This window comes from Amblyomma maculatum, chromosome 1 (assembly GCF_055883805.1).
Source record: "Amblyomma maculatum isolate TAMU_Amacu chromosome 1, ASM5588380v1, whole genome shotgun sequence".
In the NCBI taxonomy this organism is placed as follows: Eukaryota; Metazoa; Arthropoda; class Arachnida; order Ixodida; family Ixodidae; genus Amblyomma; species Amblyomma maculatum.
Window position 1 is genome coordinate 441,988,810 of NC_139344.1, and position 19,378 is coordinate 442,008,187.

Here is a 19,378-nt window from a genome sequence, read left to right on the forward strand (position 1 = left end):
AAAGAAACGATTGAGTCGGTGATCTTAGACTGATGAAAAGATGCAAAAATCCTAGTACTTTATGAGGGGCGATACCAACAGTATATGTGTTGCATCTCGAAGCTATGCATACTATACACATATATGCTGCAGCATAATATTGCAAGGAAATGTCTTTTAGATGGCAAATTTTTCAGTGTCACTGTAGGCTGCGTCACGCGAGATGCGTAACCTATTGAAGAAAGCTGCACGTTCAACGATCGTCCACCAATATATGCTGTGCAGTTTCCAACAGCAGTGCATAATTATTTATGCTGCATGGAACAAGCAGCTTGGCTGCTTTTGCTTCTTTACTGCATGTATGCTGTAGGCCACAGAGACAAGTTGAAATATTTGTATGGTCAGTTTCATTAGTGCTTAATTGAAGTAACGTGCACGCAAACAGGTGTAGGTAAAAACGTCCCCGGAAAAACGTCTCCGGAAGAAACGTCCCCTGAAGAAGCGGCAACTAGGAAAAAACGTCCCCAAGGCCAAAATCGGCCCTAAAAAATATTTATTCTGGAACACACATGAAAAAAACGAACAAATGTTATGCCATTCTTTCTCGGCTTTAAGTTAAATGTAATCATCATATGGAACCTGCGTCCTCTGGGGGCCCGAAATGTTTACAAGAACTGCGTAAATTAAAGCATGTCACTGTCACTGTATTACCGCTGCCATAATTTTTTTTGTCATGAATGCCCGCATCAATTCGATGTTCGCGGTCAATTCCAAGTCGACAGGTGAAACCGCTGTAATAAAGTTTACATGCATCCTTCATCATTGCAGTTCGCCACGGAGAAACGTAGTCTACGTCCTATAGCGCAAGACTCCAGCCCCGTTCGGGGACATTTTTTCCTACTTCGCCAATAGGGACATTTTTTCCGGGGACGTTTTTACCGGATCCCCACGTAAACACCCCACACTGTCTTCGCTTGAAGCTTGACCGGTAAGCTATTTTTGCATGTCGCATATCTTGCCTGACTGCAGGCGCCATTCTTTCACACAACTGTTTTTGCTTTTGCTATAAGCTAGAGCCATTAAAATTTCATCACCATTCAAGAGTTGAACACTGATAGTAGTGATGCACACATCACAAAAGAAAGTATCGCTCGCGGGTGACCAGTGGAACAGTGTGCGAGCAGGATTCGGCGTCTGTTTCCAAACAAATCACTTGATCTTCCAATATAAACACACAACTAAAACAATGGCCACTGTCGCTGTTTATGATCAGGAATTTTCGCAAGGAACTTGGCGATGCATTGGGCCAAAGCTCCGATTTGCTGAACCACCGCAACGCATTTCTTATCTGTCAACCCGACGTATGTACATGACAAGCACGCATAGTTTTTCCAGCATCGCAAAAAAAGAAGCGAAACTCACGGTGGTCTTTTCCGCCACCGCTAGCTTTCGCTAGCACCGCCACATTTCTGAATGCGCAAACTACAGGCGCGCATACACGACAAACATGTAGCGTTAGTGCGTAGACACTTGACATCGTGCTTGCCGCTGTTAGGCGAACAGCAAAGCCGTTGAAGTCGGCAACTTCCGAAACCGAAACAAGTCGAAACCAGCCGAAGCGGCCGAAGCTGTAGTGCTAGTCATAGCCATTGGTGGCGGCGTCGCGCTTTCTTTTGTGCTGCTGGCGGCGTCATGCTCTCGAGATTTGCGAGGCACAAAGCGCAGCAAAATAGCTCGTGCGATGTGCAGAAGCGTCGTCAGGTTCTGTGTAAACCTGTGCAAAAAGTGTGCCGGCGTGCCCAACAGATAGTGCGTCTTCCTTTGTGCGCTTTCACTGGAAACACTACGCTGACGGCGGGACTATTGGAGGGCGGTCACCACCCGGGACACGTTTGGCATCTCAGATGTAAGTAAATTTCCTTCTGTCCTGCACATTCTTCTGAAAACAGCGCAGAACTGGTCATGCATGCCAACACAATGCTAGTTTGTTAGTTCGTAAACAACAAGACGCGTTCATAACAAACGGTTGTTTGGTTTTGACAAAGTAAGGGGGGGGGGGGGTGTTAATGCTTTTGCAGTGTCTTGGAAAAGAGACAGTGTCGTGGGCTGCACGATTGGAGTAAAATATGCCGTACAAATCATCATTCGTAAGCTCATTGCGGAGTGCATGATGCCGGTGCCGTACTGCGATTCAGCCTTCGGCAAGAATTTAGTATGGGCAACTTCGTAAGTGCCTCGACCCGGTCCTTACGTTGTGCTGCAGTTGAAGCTCCGGCGCTTGTGCATTGAATTTACACGGACTGAATAAGCGGTAAAACCTACCTGCGTTACGACAGGGCTAGCTCATTATTCAAATGTTCTATAAATATTGCGGATTATGGGATAAGGAGCCGGCGAACACGCGACGGCAGTATGATTCAGCTGTAATCGTACTTAAAGCACCATTGTCGAGCCTTGGGTGCAAGTAGAAGGCAAAAAAAAAAAAGTTTTTTTAGCTATTTTTGAATTTTTTCACCTGTATTGGCTTCACATTTTCTTTTGCATAATTTGTTTTGACTGAAGTAATCCACAAAAACTACAAAGTGCATATAAATGACAGACACCAAACTCAGGCCTTCAGTCCAGAAATAGCAGTAAGGTGTAAAGTTAATTATGCATTCAACAGTACCAATAGTATTGATTTTCTTCTGTAATTATCTACAAATGAAGCAAAAAAATCTGAACTAATTGTGCTAAGATGCCCCATCGACATCTTCCCTGATATGAAATGTGAATCAAAATGTGTGCAGGTTTTTTTGTACTCAGTGTATGAAATTCATGCAGGTTTTAAATTGAGGAGTGCATGCAGGATTCCAAGCAAAACAAGCCTTTGCTCAAGGTATCATACCAGTGTGGTGTTTTTGTTTAAATTTATGCATGTTTTGTAGAAACAACTGTAGATGTTGATAAGGAAGTGGTTTCGGGGGGTGGCTGCTCCTGGCCCTACGGTGCTGCGATTGGTAGGTCACCGCAGCTTGCGGCGGGGGCTAGCCTGCCACTGGATTTCTATCTGTTGTAGGCAGTCTTTGTACCTACTACCGTTTCAGTGGTGGACGACGGCTGTTGCGACGTGCCTCTCTCTCCCACTTTTTTCTTCTCTATTTTCTCTTCTGTCCGCACGAGGCAGTGGAGGTGGCTCAGCTACAGAGCCAGTAGTAGGCCCATGCATTTTCGTTATCTTCTTCCTTTAGTCGCAACAACAAGTGGTGGTGTGTCTGGATCTAGCTCATGAATGGCTACCACATTTATGAATCGTTTGGTGGCCGCATGCACTTCCATACATAGTTTGAACAGTCACGTTACATTCTGCAATTTACTTCTTTTTACTTTTTGGATGGATGTGTTTCCACTTTTCAGTGCGTAGCCTTTCACAATTCATAATTGATCGGGTGAGCGTGTTTTGACATGATAAAAGGTTTGGCAGTTCGATAGCATTGGCCCGTCATGATGCACAAGCAGCAGACTGCTTGCTGCGCTGGTGCCAATATCTTCCTAGATATCACTTGATCATCATGTCAGTGTTGAGATCATTTAATGGAAGTGTGCAGATAGCTATAATCCCACATTTTCTTCACTGGCTTGCAGGCAGGAACTTGTCAGCAAAGCAGCTTTAAAAAGGAAAGCTCACAAAAATTATTTCTCTAATTGTCTGTTAAAACTGAAAAAAATTATTGTATAACTAGACTGCTCACTCACCATGTCAACTTCAGCAAAAAAAAAAAAAAGGGTTGGATAATAGAGGCAGTTGCACTGCAGTCCTGATAAATATGTTGAAGTTGTTGAAACATAACTTGAGCTTTGAGTGCAAAATGAATCCAAGCTAGATCTGCTAGAGAGCAAGTAAAGTTGAAAGATGGAAAGATGGCACTTGACTGAATTCTCTTGTGAAAATTTATATATCTGGTCCGACTCTGCACATTCATCCAAGTTGACGTAGTGGGAGCTAGGGATGAACTTTTGCCTTTCTTGGTGCACTGCTTGTGTGTAACCCGAGTTGGGGTGGAACATTGCATGTTCAGAGGGTGGTAGGGAAGCAAACTTGGTGGCACTAGGAAGGCTATGAACAATATGAGGATGATAGGCTGCCTTTAGACTGACTGGCTTGCATTTCTCGGTGTGTTTTGTATGTGCGAATGTTCCATAAGCTGCCACATATGTCTTGGATTTGATGTTGAGGTGACTGGAATGATCAAAAACTCAATGTTATGATCGAAGTCCTCAGAACATGCTGTGATTTTACTCCTGGATTAAGTTGCAGACATTGTTTGCTGGGCATACATACCTTTGAGAGGAAATCCAGTAGATGAAGGTACGGGCAGAGTGCTTGCTTATTATTCAACCTAACTGCTCAAACAACGTCACCATTTTCTGGAAACAGATTGTTCAAGCTTCCAGCCTTCCGGTTGTTCACCCGTGCAATACAGTGAAGCGCATTTACGCCTTGGCACATGGCAGGCTCAGGGGCTTGTTCATCGCTACTGTACTAAGTTAGACCTCAAGTGGACTCGAAATGCCTTTTTCCATTGCCATGAAGTGGGGTTTAAAAGAAGGTTTGATGACGGACATACTGTTTGCTCTGCTAGCAAGTAACGAAGAGTTAGCATAACATTTCTTACAAGTTACACTATCTGGCACCTCTTGATGTGTGTTGTGCCTGCTGCGCCACTGAATCCTTTGTGTGAGATCGGAGGTCCCTGCAGGATTACAGACTTATAATGCTACTTAAATTATGAGCAGATCGAGGTGGTAGATAGTAAAACTCTGTTAATGGTGAATTCCAATAACAGACTGTGGTCACTTACAGAACATTCTTTTCTGCTCATTTTGGACCAACTGTATTCCAAATGCAGATCCGGAACACAGGTTTCATCTTCCAAATGCAGATGAGGAGCGATTGCTGAGCCAAGATCGCTCCATGGAGCAGTCTGGATTGCTCTGCCGAAATCAACAGGACCGGCTGGAAATTTACTTGAGTATGTGTTCAGCTGCACCTACCATTTCCAGTAGATTGTCTCTGCTGCGCTTGCTGTGCCCTCTGCAATAATCGACTATTGGTACTTGCCGCTGCTACGAATGCAAATTGCTGTCATGAACTAGTGCTCACTTTTGAGGACAGCAAGTCTGAGAGCAGCAGTATTCTGCAATAATCTTTTTTAAAGACCTCAGCTCAGAGTGCGACTGGAAAACTATGTGCAGAAACAATCTTTGTGTGCTATTTGTGAACTCGAAGCCATTCCTCAACTCTGAAACAGTGAAAACAGTGATCTGAGCCTTTGTTTTATTTGAGAATAGTGCCAAAGAAATCTTACCATGCTTGCCCGCACTAGACTATCTGAAAGAATGGCATAAACTGTTGAGGTCAACACCATTCTAAGACCTATTACAGGTTTAAAACAGACGACATGTGTACACGAAGCACAGGCTAGCGCACAGAATGACTGGCAATTCCTCTGTCAGTCCATGGGCACTACCTACTTGCGCTAGCATGAGTTCCAAACACAGTCGGGACACAATCTGTGCTGGATGCAGGTGCTCTGTTGTGGAGCGGGCAATCCACTTAAGTTCTGGGATTGTAATTCACTATGTGTGGAGGAAAAGCAAGTGAACATCTCTCTGCTGGCATATGTCACATTGCCTGCTGCCATCGCTTTTGGTTTCAATATGTGCTAGTGACAGGAATGCTCACAGCACAAGTGGGAGTGGAGACACTGATCTGCGCCATTATGGAAATGCCAAGATGTTAGCATGGGCAAACATCTCTTTGCATCACCACGAAGGTTGCTAAGGCTCAGCTCCATGTATGAGCAAGCGAGTGCAGTGCGGGCATATGTCAGACAGCTCGTTAACTATGGGCCTACAGCAACAGCTGCCATACCTTTAATGAGAACTCTAGACTAAAAAGGCAATTTTACAAAGAGCAAAGTAAATGATGATAATGACTTTTTTTTTTATTTAACAAAGCAGGTGGTCAGAGTGAAGAACTCATGCCACGACTGTTAATATGCCTCTACTGCCCCATTTGTAAAGCAAGCAGATTGAAGTTCTCGAATGAGCATGTTTACAGTCGTGAGCAGCTCTGTTAGATGTGTGTCCATAGGGTGGCACATTGTTTCATTGTTCAAAAGAATACTAAACAAAAGGTGGTTTGGAACTTAAAGGGGAAAGAACAGAGAAGCTGGCTGTATTTTTGTTTTGTTTTTTCCTAAAAAAAAAGAAGCTGGCTGTAGATGCAGAAATACTGTGAATGGTGAGAGGTGGACAGGTGCCAAGCAGTCGTGAACTGCACCTGGACTTTGCAAGGAGCCTCATGCTACTCATGAACCACAGTTTGGCCATACCTAGCTTATATAAGCTTGACTTGTACAAAACATGCCTGCAAATGCAACCCTGCCTCAAGGCTGCCTACACCCTGCTGTGGCAGCTTCAGCGTTTAGGACATTTGACTAGTGAGCTGGGTGACGCGGGCTCGGTCTTAGCTGGGGTGGTTGCATTTCGATGGTGGAAAAATGCTAGGTGCCCATGTGCTTTATAGTGTCAGTGCACATTAAAGAAGCGTAGATGGTCGAAATTATCCAGAGCTATCTACAATGGCTGACCCTCGAAGTCAGTTTCTTTGGCATGTTAACACCATGATCAAATCAAGGCTGCCTACTGTTAGCATTAGTAGAGTACCTTCGCAATGCCACAAAGTCTGCCCCTCACCACACTCCTAAATTTCGTTGTTTGCAACTCTACTCAGGTTACTTAGTTTGATGACCCCTTTTCCTGAAACAGTAGCAGTTGACGAAAAGAAGTGTAAAAGCATATCTCACGCCCATGCACTGAACTCCGAGAAAGGTGCTGATTTGGTCATAATTTTTTTTTTCATGAGAATTTGGTCAGTGTCATAATATGACCCTTGGAAAGTCATATCTCTACTGAAATGTTCATGTGATAATCTGGGTAGCTTTTATAGATGGCTTGGATGATATCATAAGTGCTATGATGGTGAACTGTGCTTAGTGTCTGCAATACCTGCATGATGAAGATGGTGAATGCAAATTAGACAGATTTTTGCTCTACTTTTGGTTCACCAGTGGGTGCCTAGTGTGTCGTCAGCGCAAGCTATCCATAGGTTCACTTTCTTCATGCAATTTACATAGCTATGGAGTTCTCATAATAGCAGAAGTATCATATTTATGGGTCACTAACTTTTTTTTTAATGTAAGATAAGTAAATACGCCGTCAGCAACCTTAGAGCGCAGCATGCTCTTTACCTGTATTACCTGTTTATCATGGATAGAATAATGATGCTGTACTCCTGTGCTACTTTCAGTGTTCAATTCTACACAGTAGCACATCACTATACTCAGGGTTAAATGTCTGGCTATGCAGCTGAAGCTAGGCAAGAAAGTGAAGGCAACATACCTCTCTTCCCTTGCCATGTAGAGTGGGTTACTTCAGCGCTAGTGACCTTGCATTAACTCTCCAACTTTCTCCCTTCACTTCAAGCCTGCACATGCCTAGCCCAAATAGTGAGCAAACCACTCTCCTCGGCAAAGAGACTAAAACTTGTCTCCTTTCCTTTCGTACCTTGGCTGCTTAGCCCACAACATGTCTCCGTGTATAGCAAGATTCAATGCCATATTTCCTCTTACTGTCGGAGCACCCTCTGCTTCTGCTGTACCACCCTTGCAGCAGCCCAGTGTTTTGTTTACCACAGAAATTCATGTCTGTGCAGGCTACACTGGCATGGAGAGGTGCATTTCTGAGCCAACTTTCATGCTCTATGATGATACTCTCTTTGATCGCCTTTAAGTTGCATCAAACCTGGTCATGTGTGTTGGTCAGTACCAAATGAAGTAAATTTCTTTGACTAACATACTTTGAGAAGGATGGCAATTTGCATGAGTTAGTAAGGCGTCATCTTGAAAGTAGCAGCACGAAAAAACAAGGATGTGAAAGGAGGCAAGCAGGCAGTAACTCGCAACTAAATTTTATTGATGCAAACATGAAATATATAAAGCCAAGCAACGCCGCAAACTGCTCAGTCACTGATAAGCAGACAGCAAAACATCAATCACTAAAATATCCGAGCGGTTCCATTTATGTAGATATAGGTAGAGGTACCAACTTGGCTGTGCATTGTAAAGAATGCGCTGGTTGCTTTCAGTTTCTTTCAGCTGCGCACATTCTGGCTGTCATCCATTTCAAATCAGCTGGAAAATCATTGAAGCTGAAGGCATTTCACGACTAGGTAATGAATGTGCTAGTGAGCCGTCCATCGTGTTAACATGCAGTGAGTTGGGATATCTAGATTAGGGAAGTGCTCTTAAATTTTAGTGACCCATGTTTTGCTTTCTGCTTATAAGTGATTGAGTGGTTTGCATTGTTGCTTGACTCCTTTATATGTTGCAAGTTAGCGCCTGTCTTGTCTCCTTTCACAGCCTTGTTTTTTTGGGCTGCTTGTTTCAAGATAAAATACAATTTCTGCTACTTAGGTCATAAAATGAATTCTAATGAAGTTCCACATCTCTTAGAAAAGTAGTATTGTAGTTACAGGCATGTATTAAGGCCCTGCACTACAAATTAAGAGGCTCGCTCGATATAAAGCATAAAGGGAGAGCTTGTCTGATCTTGGGCCTAGTGGGCATTAGTGGATTATGGATAGGTTGATGTTAAAATGTACTTGCAGTTAAAATCAAGTAAATGCTTTATTTGTAACTAGGGGCACTGTGATGCCTGACCTGTTCTTTTGCCAGGCTGGCGACGAGATGGAGTGAAAGGATTTATTTCAGTATTGGTATGTCTCGGGTGATGTCAACATTGTTTCTTCTCTGGCTTTATAGGCAGTCGCCCTTCAACGAATTCAATCCTAAAGTGAAAGTTTGAATCCAAAAAAATATTAATCTAGGATTACTTAGCAGGCAGAGGCGAATTCATACAGTGACTTACACCAGCATGCCACGCATCATTTCAAGAAAAAAAAAGTATTGTGGTGTTCCTATTCTATGCCTCTATTTCTTGCTCACAAAGCCTCTGCATGTAGGTCTTGCACTATATTACGCTTTGATTTGTTGGTTCATGGTACTTTTTACCTTACAGCAAGCTCCATGTGGCTTCAAAGCAATGGCTTCTTCAAGCTCTACAATACCCTTTGCCAGAATCACACAGTGCTATGGTGGGCAAGTAGGACATTGATGTAAGTGCTGAAGACATTTTTCAGCATGTGTAGTTTCTTATCTGCCTAACCTACTATTGCATTTGTGGCTCCTTATGTTTATTTTGAGGTTCAGGTTTCTTCAGTGTTTTCTTTGATTGCTGCCATTGCTTACTGGCTATGGCATTTGGCTGCTGAGCCTGAGAATATGGAATGGAATGGTGCCTGGGGCCTGTCGATACAGGCAAAATGCAAATTTGCCTACATGTTGGGCAGTGCCAGTGCACAGTTTAAAGAACTTTTTGTGGAAGAGGGAGGGCTCTGGAAATTAGCCCAGAAGCCCTCTTTCATGATGTCTCTCATAGCTCATGTTCAGCTTTAGGGTAATAAAAGGACATTGAGGACAAGCTGAAGCTAGCTTGTGTTATACATTTCTGCATTCTATTCACTAAAATGCTATTTTACAGAAAATGCAAGTTTCTTTTTAAGGTAGGAAAAGCCAGAAGTTTTGAAACAAATCTCATTACCAGCTGATTTTATAAGATGTGAGGATAGTACACCTTGAAGTGAAGCTCATGCACCTTCACTGTGGTTGCTGCAGTTGTTGGGCTAGTTATATTCCTCTGACTGCAAGTTAATCTAGCAGAGTACAGTAGGGGCAATGCAGTCGATATAGGTTTCAGTAGTCTTGACATTGCACTGCTTTCTCATAAGTACTACCATCTTTCATTTGAATATGATTGACAGTATTCTGAGTAGTGGCAGGCCGGCCACATGTGATCAGAGTTCTTGAGTGCATACTGGTTGCAGATTTTCACCATACCGCCATGGCTGGAATGCCACGTACCGGGATGCCAGTAGCACTGCAGCAACTGAGAAGGAAGTGGTTGAGCGTTTAATTGGATGGGAAAATTCAGTGTTATCTGTACTTTTAAGTGTTAAGCTGATGTAATTTGTGCATGTGGAATCACGTCAAGCAGTTATTACTTCTCGGCTAGCTGTATTGGCGGCGGAGGTACTACAAACTACTGAGGAAAGTGTTGCTGGCTTCTGTCCTCATTGAAATGCAGCTGCTGATGATAACAAATGTGGCAAGAAACAGGTGGCCTTGCTTCCACCTTGAAATATGTGCGTGTTTGTGAAAAGCATTGTTTTGAGGCTTAAAGGTAACCGATACCATACCCCTTCCATGGAGAGTAGACCAAAGCACATCCTCATAATTTGTGAGTGAGGAGGGAGAACTCACAAGTTTCAGCAAATGTAAATGGCGGTATGGGGTTGTTCTGGCAGAATACTTCTGCAGTGCTTCTCTCCTCAGCGAAAACCCCTTCACTGTGGCGGTAAAACCTGTTTTGGGGGCAGAAATAGGGTGCTGCCAAGAGACATCTCTTGTGACAATGACTACATCCATTACCTGCTCCACTCCGTATTGGTTTGCTCTCTCTATTAAAGGGATTAAGCTCTTAAGAGCACCTTAACCTTACAGGTACCATTCATAACCCCCCTCCCTTCCCTTCTGGTTTTCAATAGAGAAGGCATGCTCCTCCCAAGATTCGTGCATAACATGAGACTTAATACAGAAATATTCAGCATGGCACCCAACTTCTGCTGCAACGGGGATTGGGAGAATATTTTTGCAGGTCCTCAGTGCACAATCACATAATACTTCATTGACATAGCCTACTATATGTCACCTACACATTACTCGTGGAGTTTGTATTCTTTTTTTTCTTGAGAGAAAAGCGCTGTTCAGTCAAAAGGCACGATGCAGGGGAATGTGGAGTGAGCACTGATTCTGTGTGTTCGCAATTTTTGCTTAGCTTTCGTTCTTTTTCTTCTGGTGGTTTGGCAGGGTTGCTGATATTCGAGCGACACAAGAACTGAGTCATGAGTCTGCTTCTTCGCAGTGGGATCGTGCGTTTGTTTTCCTCATTGTAATGAAAATGTGCAAGGGTACTGACCCTATGTGGGGCTGCGAACATATTTATAGCGCATGAGTTATTTGCACACATGCACACCACACACTTGCAGTTTTGTAGTGGTGAAAAGAAGTAGCTGTCAAGACTGAGAGCATCTTCTAAGGGCACATAAATGTTGATGTTTGAAATTAAGCTGTGAATTTATACAAGATGTGGCTTAGTTATTGAACTAACAATTTTTTAGCACTATAGTTGTTTCATGTAACGGGTTTAACTTAAGGTACAAAGGTGGCCGATTGAGCCCTGTGCTCTAACACACTGTGCACAGAAGCAGTCAAATCTTTAGTCCTCCCTATCTTCTGCTCAGGCCAAAGCAACTCATACCTTGTTGACACAAAAGTGACGTGTCTGTATTATTCGTGCATATCCTGCGTGGCGGTTTTTTTTTCCTTTTTCATTCTACTGGGAGGGAGTGAGAAAAGGGCTGCAAGGTCTTCCTCGTCTATGCGGGAAGGACGAAAGGGTACTGGGAGGTTGGCTGTCAAAGTGCTTTAAAACGAGTGACTGCTTCAAGCTGCCCGGGGCGCTCAATAAATTGTGGGTGGGTGGGAAGGGGGAGTGGAGGTAGTGGGAGGGGGGTCTAGCTGTTTTCTGAGCTAAGCGCACAGCAGCATGTATGCTTCTTCCTTTATTTTTTACTTAGTAGTGCGGAGAGGATAAAAAAATGGGGGCGGGGGGGGGGGGGGCTTGGCCAGCGCAGGTGGTGCTGTTTCAAACGAGTGACCGCCTGGAGCTGCCCTTGGCAAAGCACAGAGCAGTATGCACGCTTGCTCCTTTTTTCCCGTAGCAGTGAGGTGTGCGCTGCGATAGCCTGAGTGGCAGTGGAGGGAGCACTGAAGATTTGGCTGCTTCTGTGCCCGTGCACTGGGGCAGGTTTTGTACCTTAAGTTAAGCCCGCTATGTGATACAAGCCTGAATCACTTTGGGGCATTAAACCCCAAACCAAACCTTGTGTGAAACATCTTGTATACTATTTCATGGCTTAATCCAAACATCAATGTTTATGCACCGTTCAGAAGATACTCTGTCTCGACAGAATAATTTTTTGCGCCACTACAAAACTGCATGTGTATAACGCAAATAACTCAAGCTCTGGTACTGAATATATGCAGCCCCACATACGGCAAGTACTCTTGCACATATTCATTACACTGCGGAGAGCAAACGCACCATCCCGGTGACATGATGCGAAAAAGCCGACAACTCCAGAGTCCCCGCGTAGCTTTGCATACCCATACAAGCTGTACACTAAACTATCGAAAGAAACAGAACGAAAGCAAAAAATTGCAAACGCACAGAATCAGTGCTCACTACATTCCCGCGCATCTCGTCTTGACTGAGCAGTGCGCATCTGTTAAAAAAAATCTAGGAGATACATATATGTGTCGTATAGGCTACGTCATCCATGTGGGACGTGACTGTGCACCCAGGACTTGCAAAAATATTTTCCCACAGGAATTGCGCTATGCAGGATAGCTGATACTCTTTAGTTTTGCAAAGAGCCTTTGTAGATAATTGTGCCCCCATTTTCACCCTGGTCAGTTCAAGGAGCAAGAGGCATGTAGGAGCACAATTACCTATTATAATCTGTATGATCCTGAATGGGCCAGGGCTCTTGTGCCATTCGCAGGGCAGCGTACAGCTTGTGAGATTGAGTATCGTGACAGGAAATTGGCACTTCACAAAAAATACTTTCACTTGAACTTCAACTCCATGCAGCCCTCAATGCCTGCTTTTCATTTGTTGGCAGTTAGGTGACCTTGAGGGCTCATCGACTGCCACTCAACTTGTAAACACGGGACATTATATCATTTGCTCGCTATTTGTGCTTTGTTCTGCGAGTTTATCCAGCTTTTCACAAAAGTGGATGCAGTGAGTATGCACAGATCTGTTTTGTGAAGCATTGGCTGAGTGACGGCCCAGGTCAACCCTGTTCAACCCAGAACGTCTGGCATATTGTTTCGTGGATACAGCTTTGGCTACCCTCCTGACATCCCAGCTTTTGACACCAAGTATGCATAACCATGGCCTATCACAAACTGCAATGCTGTAATTGATCATCACATACTTCTGTGGTGCTGCACATTTCAAATTGTCACTATATGGGAGCAATGTTTCAGAACCTACTTAATGCAGAGCTATGATACACATTTGAGGACTAAGAGCAAGTTTGCTCTGCATGGTGACTTCCAGAGACAGGGACACACTTGTGGGGAAAGGCATGTTGCGTACATACCTTCCAACCCTTTGATTTTCCAGAAAACCAGATTTTTGACCGAACTTTCTGATTGCACGATCACTGCCCTAAATGTTTCGATAAGGGGCTTCTGCCTGCAAAGAATGGCTTTTGCAAAACCGGCACTGCGGAATCAGCAGCCACGTCTTAACTGCCAGCATCTCCATCAAAGGCCCCACTAGCACCATTGGCATCATTGGCTAAGCAGGAAATCAATCAAAGCAGACTTTAGCTGAGCGAGAGTAGGTGTGGCTGGCTGCACACACAGTTGATGTACTGCGTTTCTTGTAGGCAGCGGTGCACAGCTAATGCAGCCACAGTAGATATAGATGCTTTGCTGGCTTCGCTTTCGATCTGAACTAAGGGCAGCTGCTCGGCGCACTTCACGTTAAAGGGTTTTTCCAAATGTCACGCCATCTGATCCTCCTGTATTGAGCTCAGCCGCATGCCTCATCTTACCAAGCTGCTCTATGCACAACAATGGCGTGATTGCTCTTCTTTCAGAACCATCACAGCCAACAACGGTCGCAGACGACATTACGTGTAAAAGGGCTAGTAATGGTTTTGAATTGAAGACTTACAGCACTCCGATGGTGCTGAGAGAAAACTGCGGTGGTGGGCACGCAGATCAGTTTTGCTTGAGCTATGGAGACAGCGAGAACACTCGGTGACGGCCTGTAGATATCTCGGCGTACAGCTTTAGACATGTATTGCACGCTTGCTGCTGCATGTGTGTATGCTCAGGATGTTTAGATTAGGACTCATCAGACACTGCCTGAAAGTGGCAGCCTCCCCCCCCCCCCCTTTCGGACATTGAAACATCAAACATGGCCTCTTCATCACCCCCTATTGGGCAGTCTTCCCATTTTTGGTCTTAGCACATACGTATAAAGGAAGCTGGGGGCCCACTAGCAGCGCAGTTGAGCCTTTGGAACAATGAACATTTGTGCTAGAGGCATCAATGGCTTAGTTGTCATATCAGGGTAGTACAGACGTCTTCAGACTCGCGGTGCTGTCTAAGTGGCTGGTTCACTCGTTTTGTGGAGACATATTCACGGTAGGCAGAAGGCATGGCTTTTCAAGCACAGTGACCATTGTGGCTCCCAGCTTTGTTTGTAAACCAATCAGGGAGTTCAATTTGTTTGTTTGGGTGCATACGTTGCAAAGCAGCATGCATGTTTTCTCCCCTTGCCCCTGAGCCCTGCAAGGTCAAAGAGCAAGTGTAGCAGCAACATCAAACCAAACCCTAATAAACAAATTTGGTCACTAAATTTCACATTTCTCAATGCATGTCATGTTCTACATGAACTGTATCGCAGCGGCAGTGAGGTGTTTTCAGCTGTTTTTCACAGCTGCCTTTTCATGCATCCTGGGAAACATGTTCTGTTAGCCTGTGAATATAGAGGTTGCTTCTGAACGTTCAGAGGACTTGACATTAGGGCATGAGTCTGTTATGCCTGTGGAATAGTTTTTAATTCAAATTTTGCCCTTGGGGTCGAATTCACAAACATGTCTCGACTTGACACTACCTCAGCTCTATAAAGTGAAGAAAACAGTCTTCTCTACTCAAGGTTCAGTTGAGATTCTTGAATGCTTTTCAGCATTTCTTATGACTTCGTATCCTCTAGAAATATCCCTCCACTCTAGGCAGCACACATGGCTTACAGGGACAAGACAAAGGCCAAAATTTGGCCTGGAAAGTACATGCCACTACGTGTAACCTGGTCATTTTCGAATGTGAAGTCCTTCTGAACAACATCAACAAGCTGCCTCAAGAGTCGCAGCCTAATAGGTTGCGGCAGCCACTTTTTGATGGCGACGAAAAGTAAGGCACCCGTTTGCTATGCAACATCAGTGCACATTAAAGAACCCCAGGTGATTGGAATTTCTGGAGCACTTCACTACTCATAGCCTGAGTTGCTTTATTGCATAAAAAAAAGTCCCAGCCTAGTAAAACTGCTCTGTTGTGGCCGATGAAAGACACGAACGCAGGCAGCTGGGAATGGAAGTGAGTTTTATCACCAACGCCTCTGCCTATATAGCCCTTGTTTTACGCAATATCAGATGTCAGTTTAGGCGCATGCGCAAGACAAGGGCTATATAAGCAAAGGCATTCGTGAATAAAACTCACGTTCCTGGCTGCCTGCGTTTGTGTCTTTCTTTGGCCACAACAGAACAAAAATATGTTTTGCAAACTGCATGAACAAGGCAGCTGTGAAAAATGGCTGAAAACAATTCACGTCTGGCAACATTTTCTGTCATTGACATAAAGCTTGTGTAGAATAGGATTTAGGCATTGAGAAGTGCTAGAATTGCTGTGAAATCTAGTGACCTAGTTGCGTGTTTGCACTCGAAGTGCTCGGCGGTGAGCGTTGAGCACATGTAAAGTGCAAAGAAGCATATTGCAGCGCATGCACCCCAGCCAAGAAATTTGGCTTTCCAGAATCAAATGCTGCTTGTTTCCAAGCAAGCTAGGATCTGTAATTGTAAATGTACTTGACTGCGAATATCCCTGAGCCACTCTGAAGACAGAATTGACCCCCCCTCCCCACAGCACCGTGCGTCTAAAACATTATGCACCGAGGCAATCAGCAAGCCATCGATGTGTGCAGCACAGGTGTTCCATGGCACAACTGCACCTCCGGTACCTCCCTCTTCCTATTTACAATATGCCATTCCCTACAATTGCACCACTGTTCACAGTGGTTCATAGAAACCCCTGCACATGCTTTGTTTGCTGTTAGCCGTCAAATGCTTGCTGCAATTTGGCACTCGGCACGCTCTGAAATGTTGCTGAGGCATCCGGTGACAACTTGAAATATGCCTATACCACAGCAGTATAATGCGGTGATCAACTACAGCATTAAAAGCTGCACCTGACAACAGCTATCCATACTCATCGTTAGCTGCATGGACTTCGGGAGACTTGTCTTGGTCGTACTTGAAACAATGTTTCAGTATTTTCGAGTCAGATTGAGGTTCCCACAGAGCCAATGCTTCAAAGAGTGGGTCTGTGAATCTTATTGTATCCGCTTTAATGAAAGGCTTTGTATGCAGTAGAATGAAGTCCGCACAGCGTGTGAACGCTACAATGCCTCATGTTTGCAAGTGGAGGTCGAAGTAGCCCTATATTAACGTCATTGCAACTTTGAAATTCGTGAGAAAACTTGTTTTCTCCTGCACTCGAGGAGCGATTAAAGTAAAGCTTCATTTCTAAAAAAAAAAATGCCTCGAGGATCGCTGGGACTAAAGGTTCCAGTCAAGGTCTCCATGCATTCTTTCCGCATGGTATTTCTCAAGAAGACTTTGTTGGAAGGAACGCTCGGAGGCCGTCATGAATTCTAACCAAGCCTTGAGTAGAGGAACAGCTGTTTCCTTCACTCTGGAGCAGAGGCAGAAGGTTGAGTCGAGGTGCATCTTCATATGATCATATATGTAGGATTGCATAATCTTTCAGGTTTATTTTTATTCTTTAGCCGTGTATGCTGAGCCATATCCAAGAGTGCACACTTCTACTTCTCGAAGGCCGTTTAAATCTCCAGTTTTGCACTGCTCTCTTGACTTTGTAGTTATTGTAGCTTTTCATGAAGCGGTGTACAAATGTCATTGATCGATAGTGAAGAAAAGAAGCCAGCAGTCGGCGAGGCCAAGGAAAGCACTGGGGATTGTACTTTGTGTGTTTTTTTTTTAATTTTTACTTTGGTAATCACACAAATTAGTAATGTAATCTGTTTAGGGGAAAGATAAATGCAAAGTAGAAGGAAAAACAACGTGCCGATGGTGGGGACCGAACCCACAACCTCCGAATATCGCGTCCGGTGCTCTTCCAACTGAGCTACATCGGTTGCTGTTCTACCTGCTACTTTCTTGGGTATTAATGTTGTCTCTATATGAACCTTGAGAGTGTTCACCAGCGCCACCCTCAACCATAGCGGTGGACGTGGAGATGAGGGTACTCGTCTTTTTATTTTTAATTTTTACTTTGGTAATTACACAAATTAGTAATGTAATCTGTTTAGGGGAAAGATAAACACAAAGTAGAAGGAAAAACAATGTGACGATGGTGGGGACCAAACCCATAAAGTACAATCCCCAGTGCTTTCCTTGGCCTCGCCGACTGTTGGCTTCTTTTCTTCATGTATTATAATGAGTACCCTCATTTCCCCTTCATTTATCTGCTTGTCGCCTACAGGGGTCTCGGTTCTGGAAGTCTTGAAGCCATAGGTAGCATAAAGCACAGCTTTCGCCCTCGCTCTTGATCACATTCTATGTGACGCTGGCGGTAACACAGGACATTCCACGTCCACCGCTATGGTTGAGGGCGGCGCTGGTGAACACTCTCAAGGTTCGTATAGAGACAACATTAATACGTAAGAAAGTAGCAGGTGGAACAGCGGCCGATGTAGCTCAGTTGGAAGAGCACCGGACGCGATATTCGAAGGTCGTGGCTTTGGTCCCCTCCATCGGCACATGCTTCTACTTTGTGTTTATCTTTCCCCTAAACAGATTACATTACTAATTTGTGTGATTACCGAAGCAAAAATTGAAAAAAAAAAGTACAATCCCCAGTGCTTTCCTTGGCCTCGCCGACTGTTGGCTTCTTTTCTTCATGTATTATAACGAATACCCTCATTTCCCCTTCATTTATCTGATTGATCGATAGGACATGGTTCGAAGGCCCTTGAAATATCTGTTCGACTGAGATATTAAAGTTTGTGGGGGTCTGATGCTGAACAGTCTGTATGCTCGTGTCAGTTCCTCAGATTTCTGTAGTTCAGAATCGAAACTTTTTGAATTGAATTGTTGTCAAATAATAGTATAGCACCTACTTGTCCCTTTCCCAAAATGTTTGGAAAGACATGAGCTGAATTTTTGGATCTGGGATATAGTCCTGCTTTTTTTTTGCATTTTGCAGACGTCGCACAGTGAAAACCTGTATCCAAGCCTGAACCCAACAGGTCAACAGCAGCAGAACAAGGGAACCTATATCCAAGCTCCAAACTGGTGGACCGAAAGCAGATGTTTTGTGACCGCAGTGTGTCAGCCATGCTGAGACATGGCATGAATAAAGCCAATCCAGGTGACCACATGTGTCTTTTCCAAGCATGCATGCTTTACACATGAGGCATATCTCATGGAGGGCATCATTTCGGCAAAACATTTTGTCACAACTGCAGCAAACACTGATTGAGGCCTTGCACAAGGCCTAAAGCTGGGATATTAGTATTATGCGCAACACAAACATGAGGAGTGGTGTAGGAGCCTTGCAACCATGCAGAGTATCATTATAGCATGGTAGCATTCCTATGTCAATGTCTCTCGTCCTCTAAGATCACACTGCTGTTTTGCATCTTTTGAATCCTGAGTCTCGAACAATCCTCATGCTGTGTGCGGGTCGGTAACCACGCACAGGTTTTTGCATGCCGTACCTTTTGAAGCGAAAGCTTGTCTACGCGTATCAGACTGCAGCTTCGCGTGGCTTCACATAGCCTAGTTCTGCGCATGCGTGTGACGTCACAGCCAAGGCCAGCTGTGCAGCCTCCTCGCCAAGCTCTGCCAGCATTGCCTAGCAACGCTTAAGAGGTGTGCGAATCCTCCTCAAAAGAAAAAAAATTTTGTCTCCACCGGGAATCTAACCTCCATCCCTTGGATCCCCAGCCAAGCGCTTTACCACTGTGCCACCCCCAGATCGTTAAACGCTGTTCACAACTCCGCTTGTCTACTGTGATCCAATGGCTTGGCGACACATTTGAATGTATCAAATACTAAAATATAGTTAAGTCAGTCAGTTAGGGTGCGGCCGAGATGTATCAAATACATGTTAATTAAACCAGTCAAGCTGACGCCACGCTACCTGAAGTTGAGCCAAAAAAAGGGCATAGGAAGGGATTGGGCGTGCAATTTGAAAGTACCAAAGACTAAAATAGTCAAATCAGTCAATTAGGGTGACGTCAAGGATGTGACACGCAACCGGAAGTAGAGCCGGAAAGGGGCATAGGAGGGTGT

The 19,378-nt window shown here is 44.4% G+C and overlaps 1 protein-coding gene and 1 long non-coding RNA gene across 3 annotated transcripts in view; one reads left to right on the forward strand and one right to left on the reverse strand.

The window, feature by feature from the left end:
* The window catches only part of LOC146209578 (uncharacterized), a 90,081-nt gene that overhangs the window by 50,164 nt on the left and 20,539 nt on the right, over nucleotides 1-19,378 (reverse strand). The window lies entirely within an intron of this gene.
* On the forward strand, nucleotides 1,646-18,764 carry LOC146209580 (uncharacterized). 2 transcript variants are annotated; one of them, XM_084601858.1, is made up of 4 exons: nucleotides 1,646-1,885; nucleotides 4,902-4,991; nucleotides 9,103-9,199; nucleotides 18,288-18,764. In XM_084601858.1, the coding sequence occupies exons 1-4, from the start codon at nucleotides 1,672-1,674 to the stop codon at nucleotides 18,319-18,321; spliced, it is 435 nt and encodes a 144-aa protein (XP_084457984.1). In that variant the 5' UTR covers nucleotides 1,646-1,671; the 3' UTR covers nucleotides 18,322-18,764. The 2 variants fall into 2 exon arrangements, with proteins under 2 accessions (XP_084457984.1, XP_084457974.1); XM_084601848.1 differs by having other exon boundaries at nucleotides 4,869-4,991; nucleotides 18,288-18,756.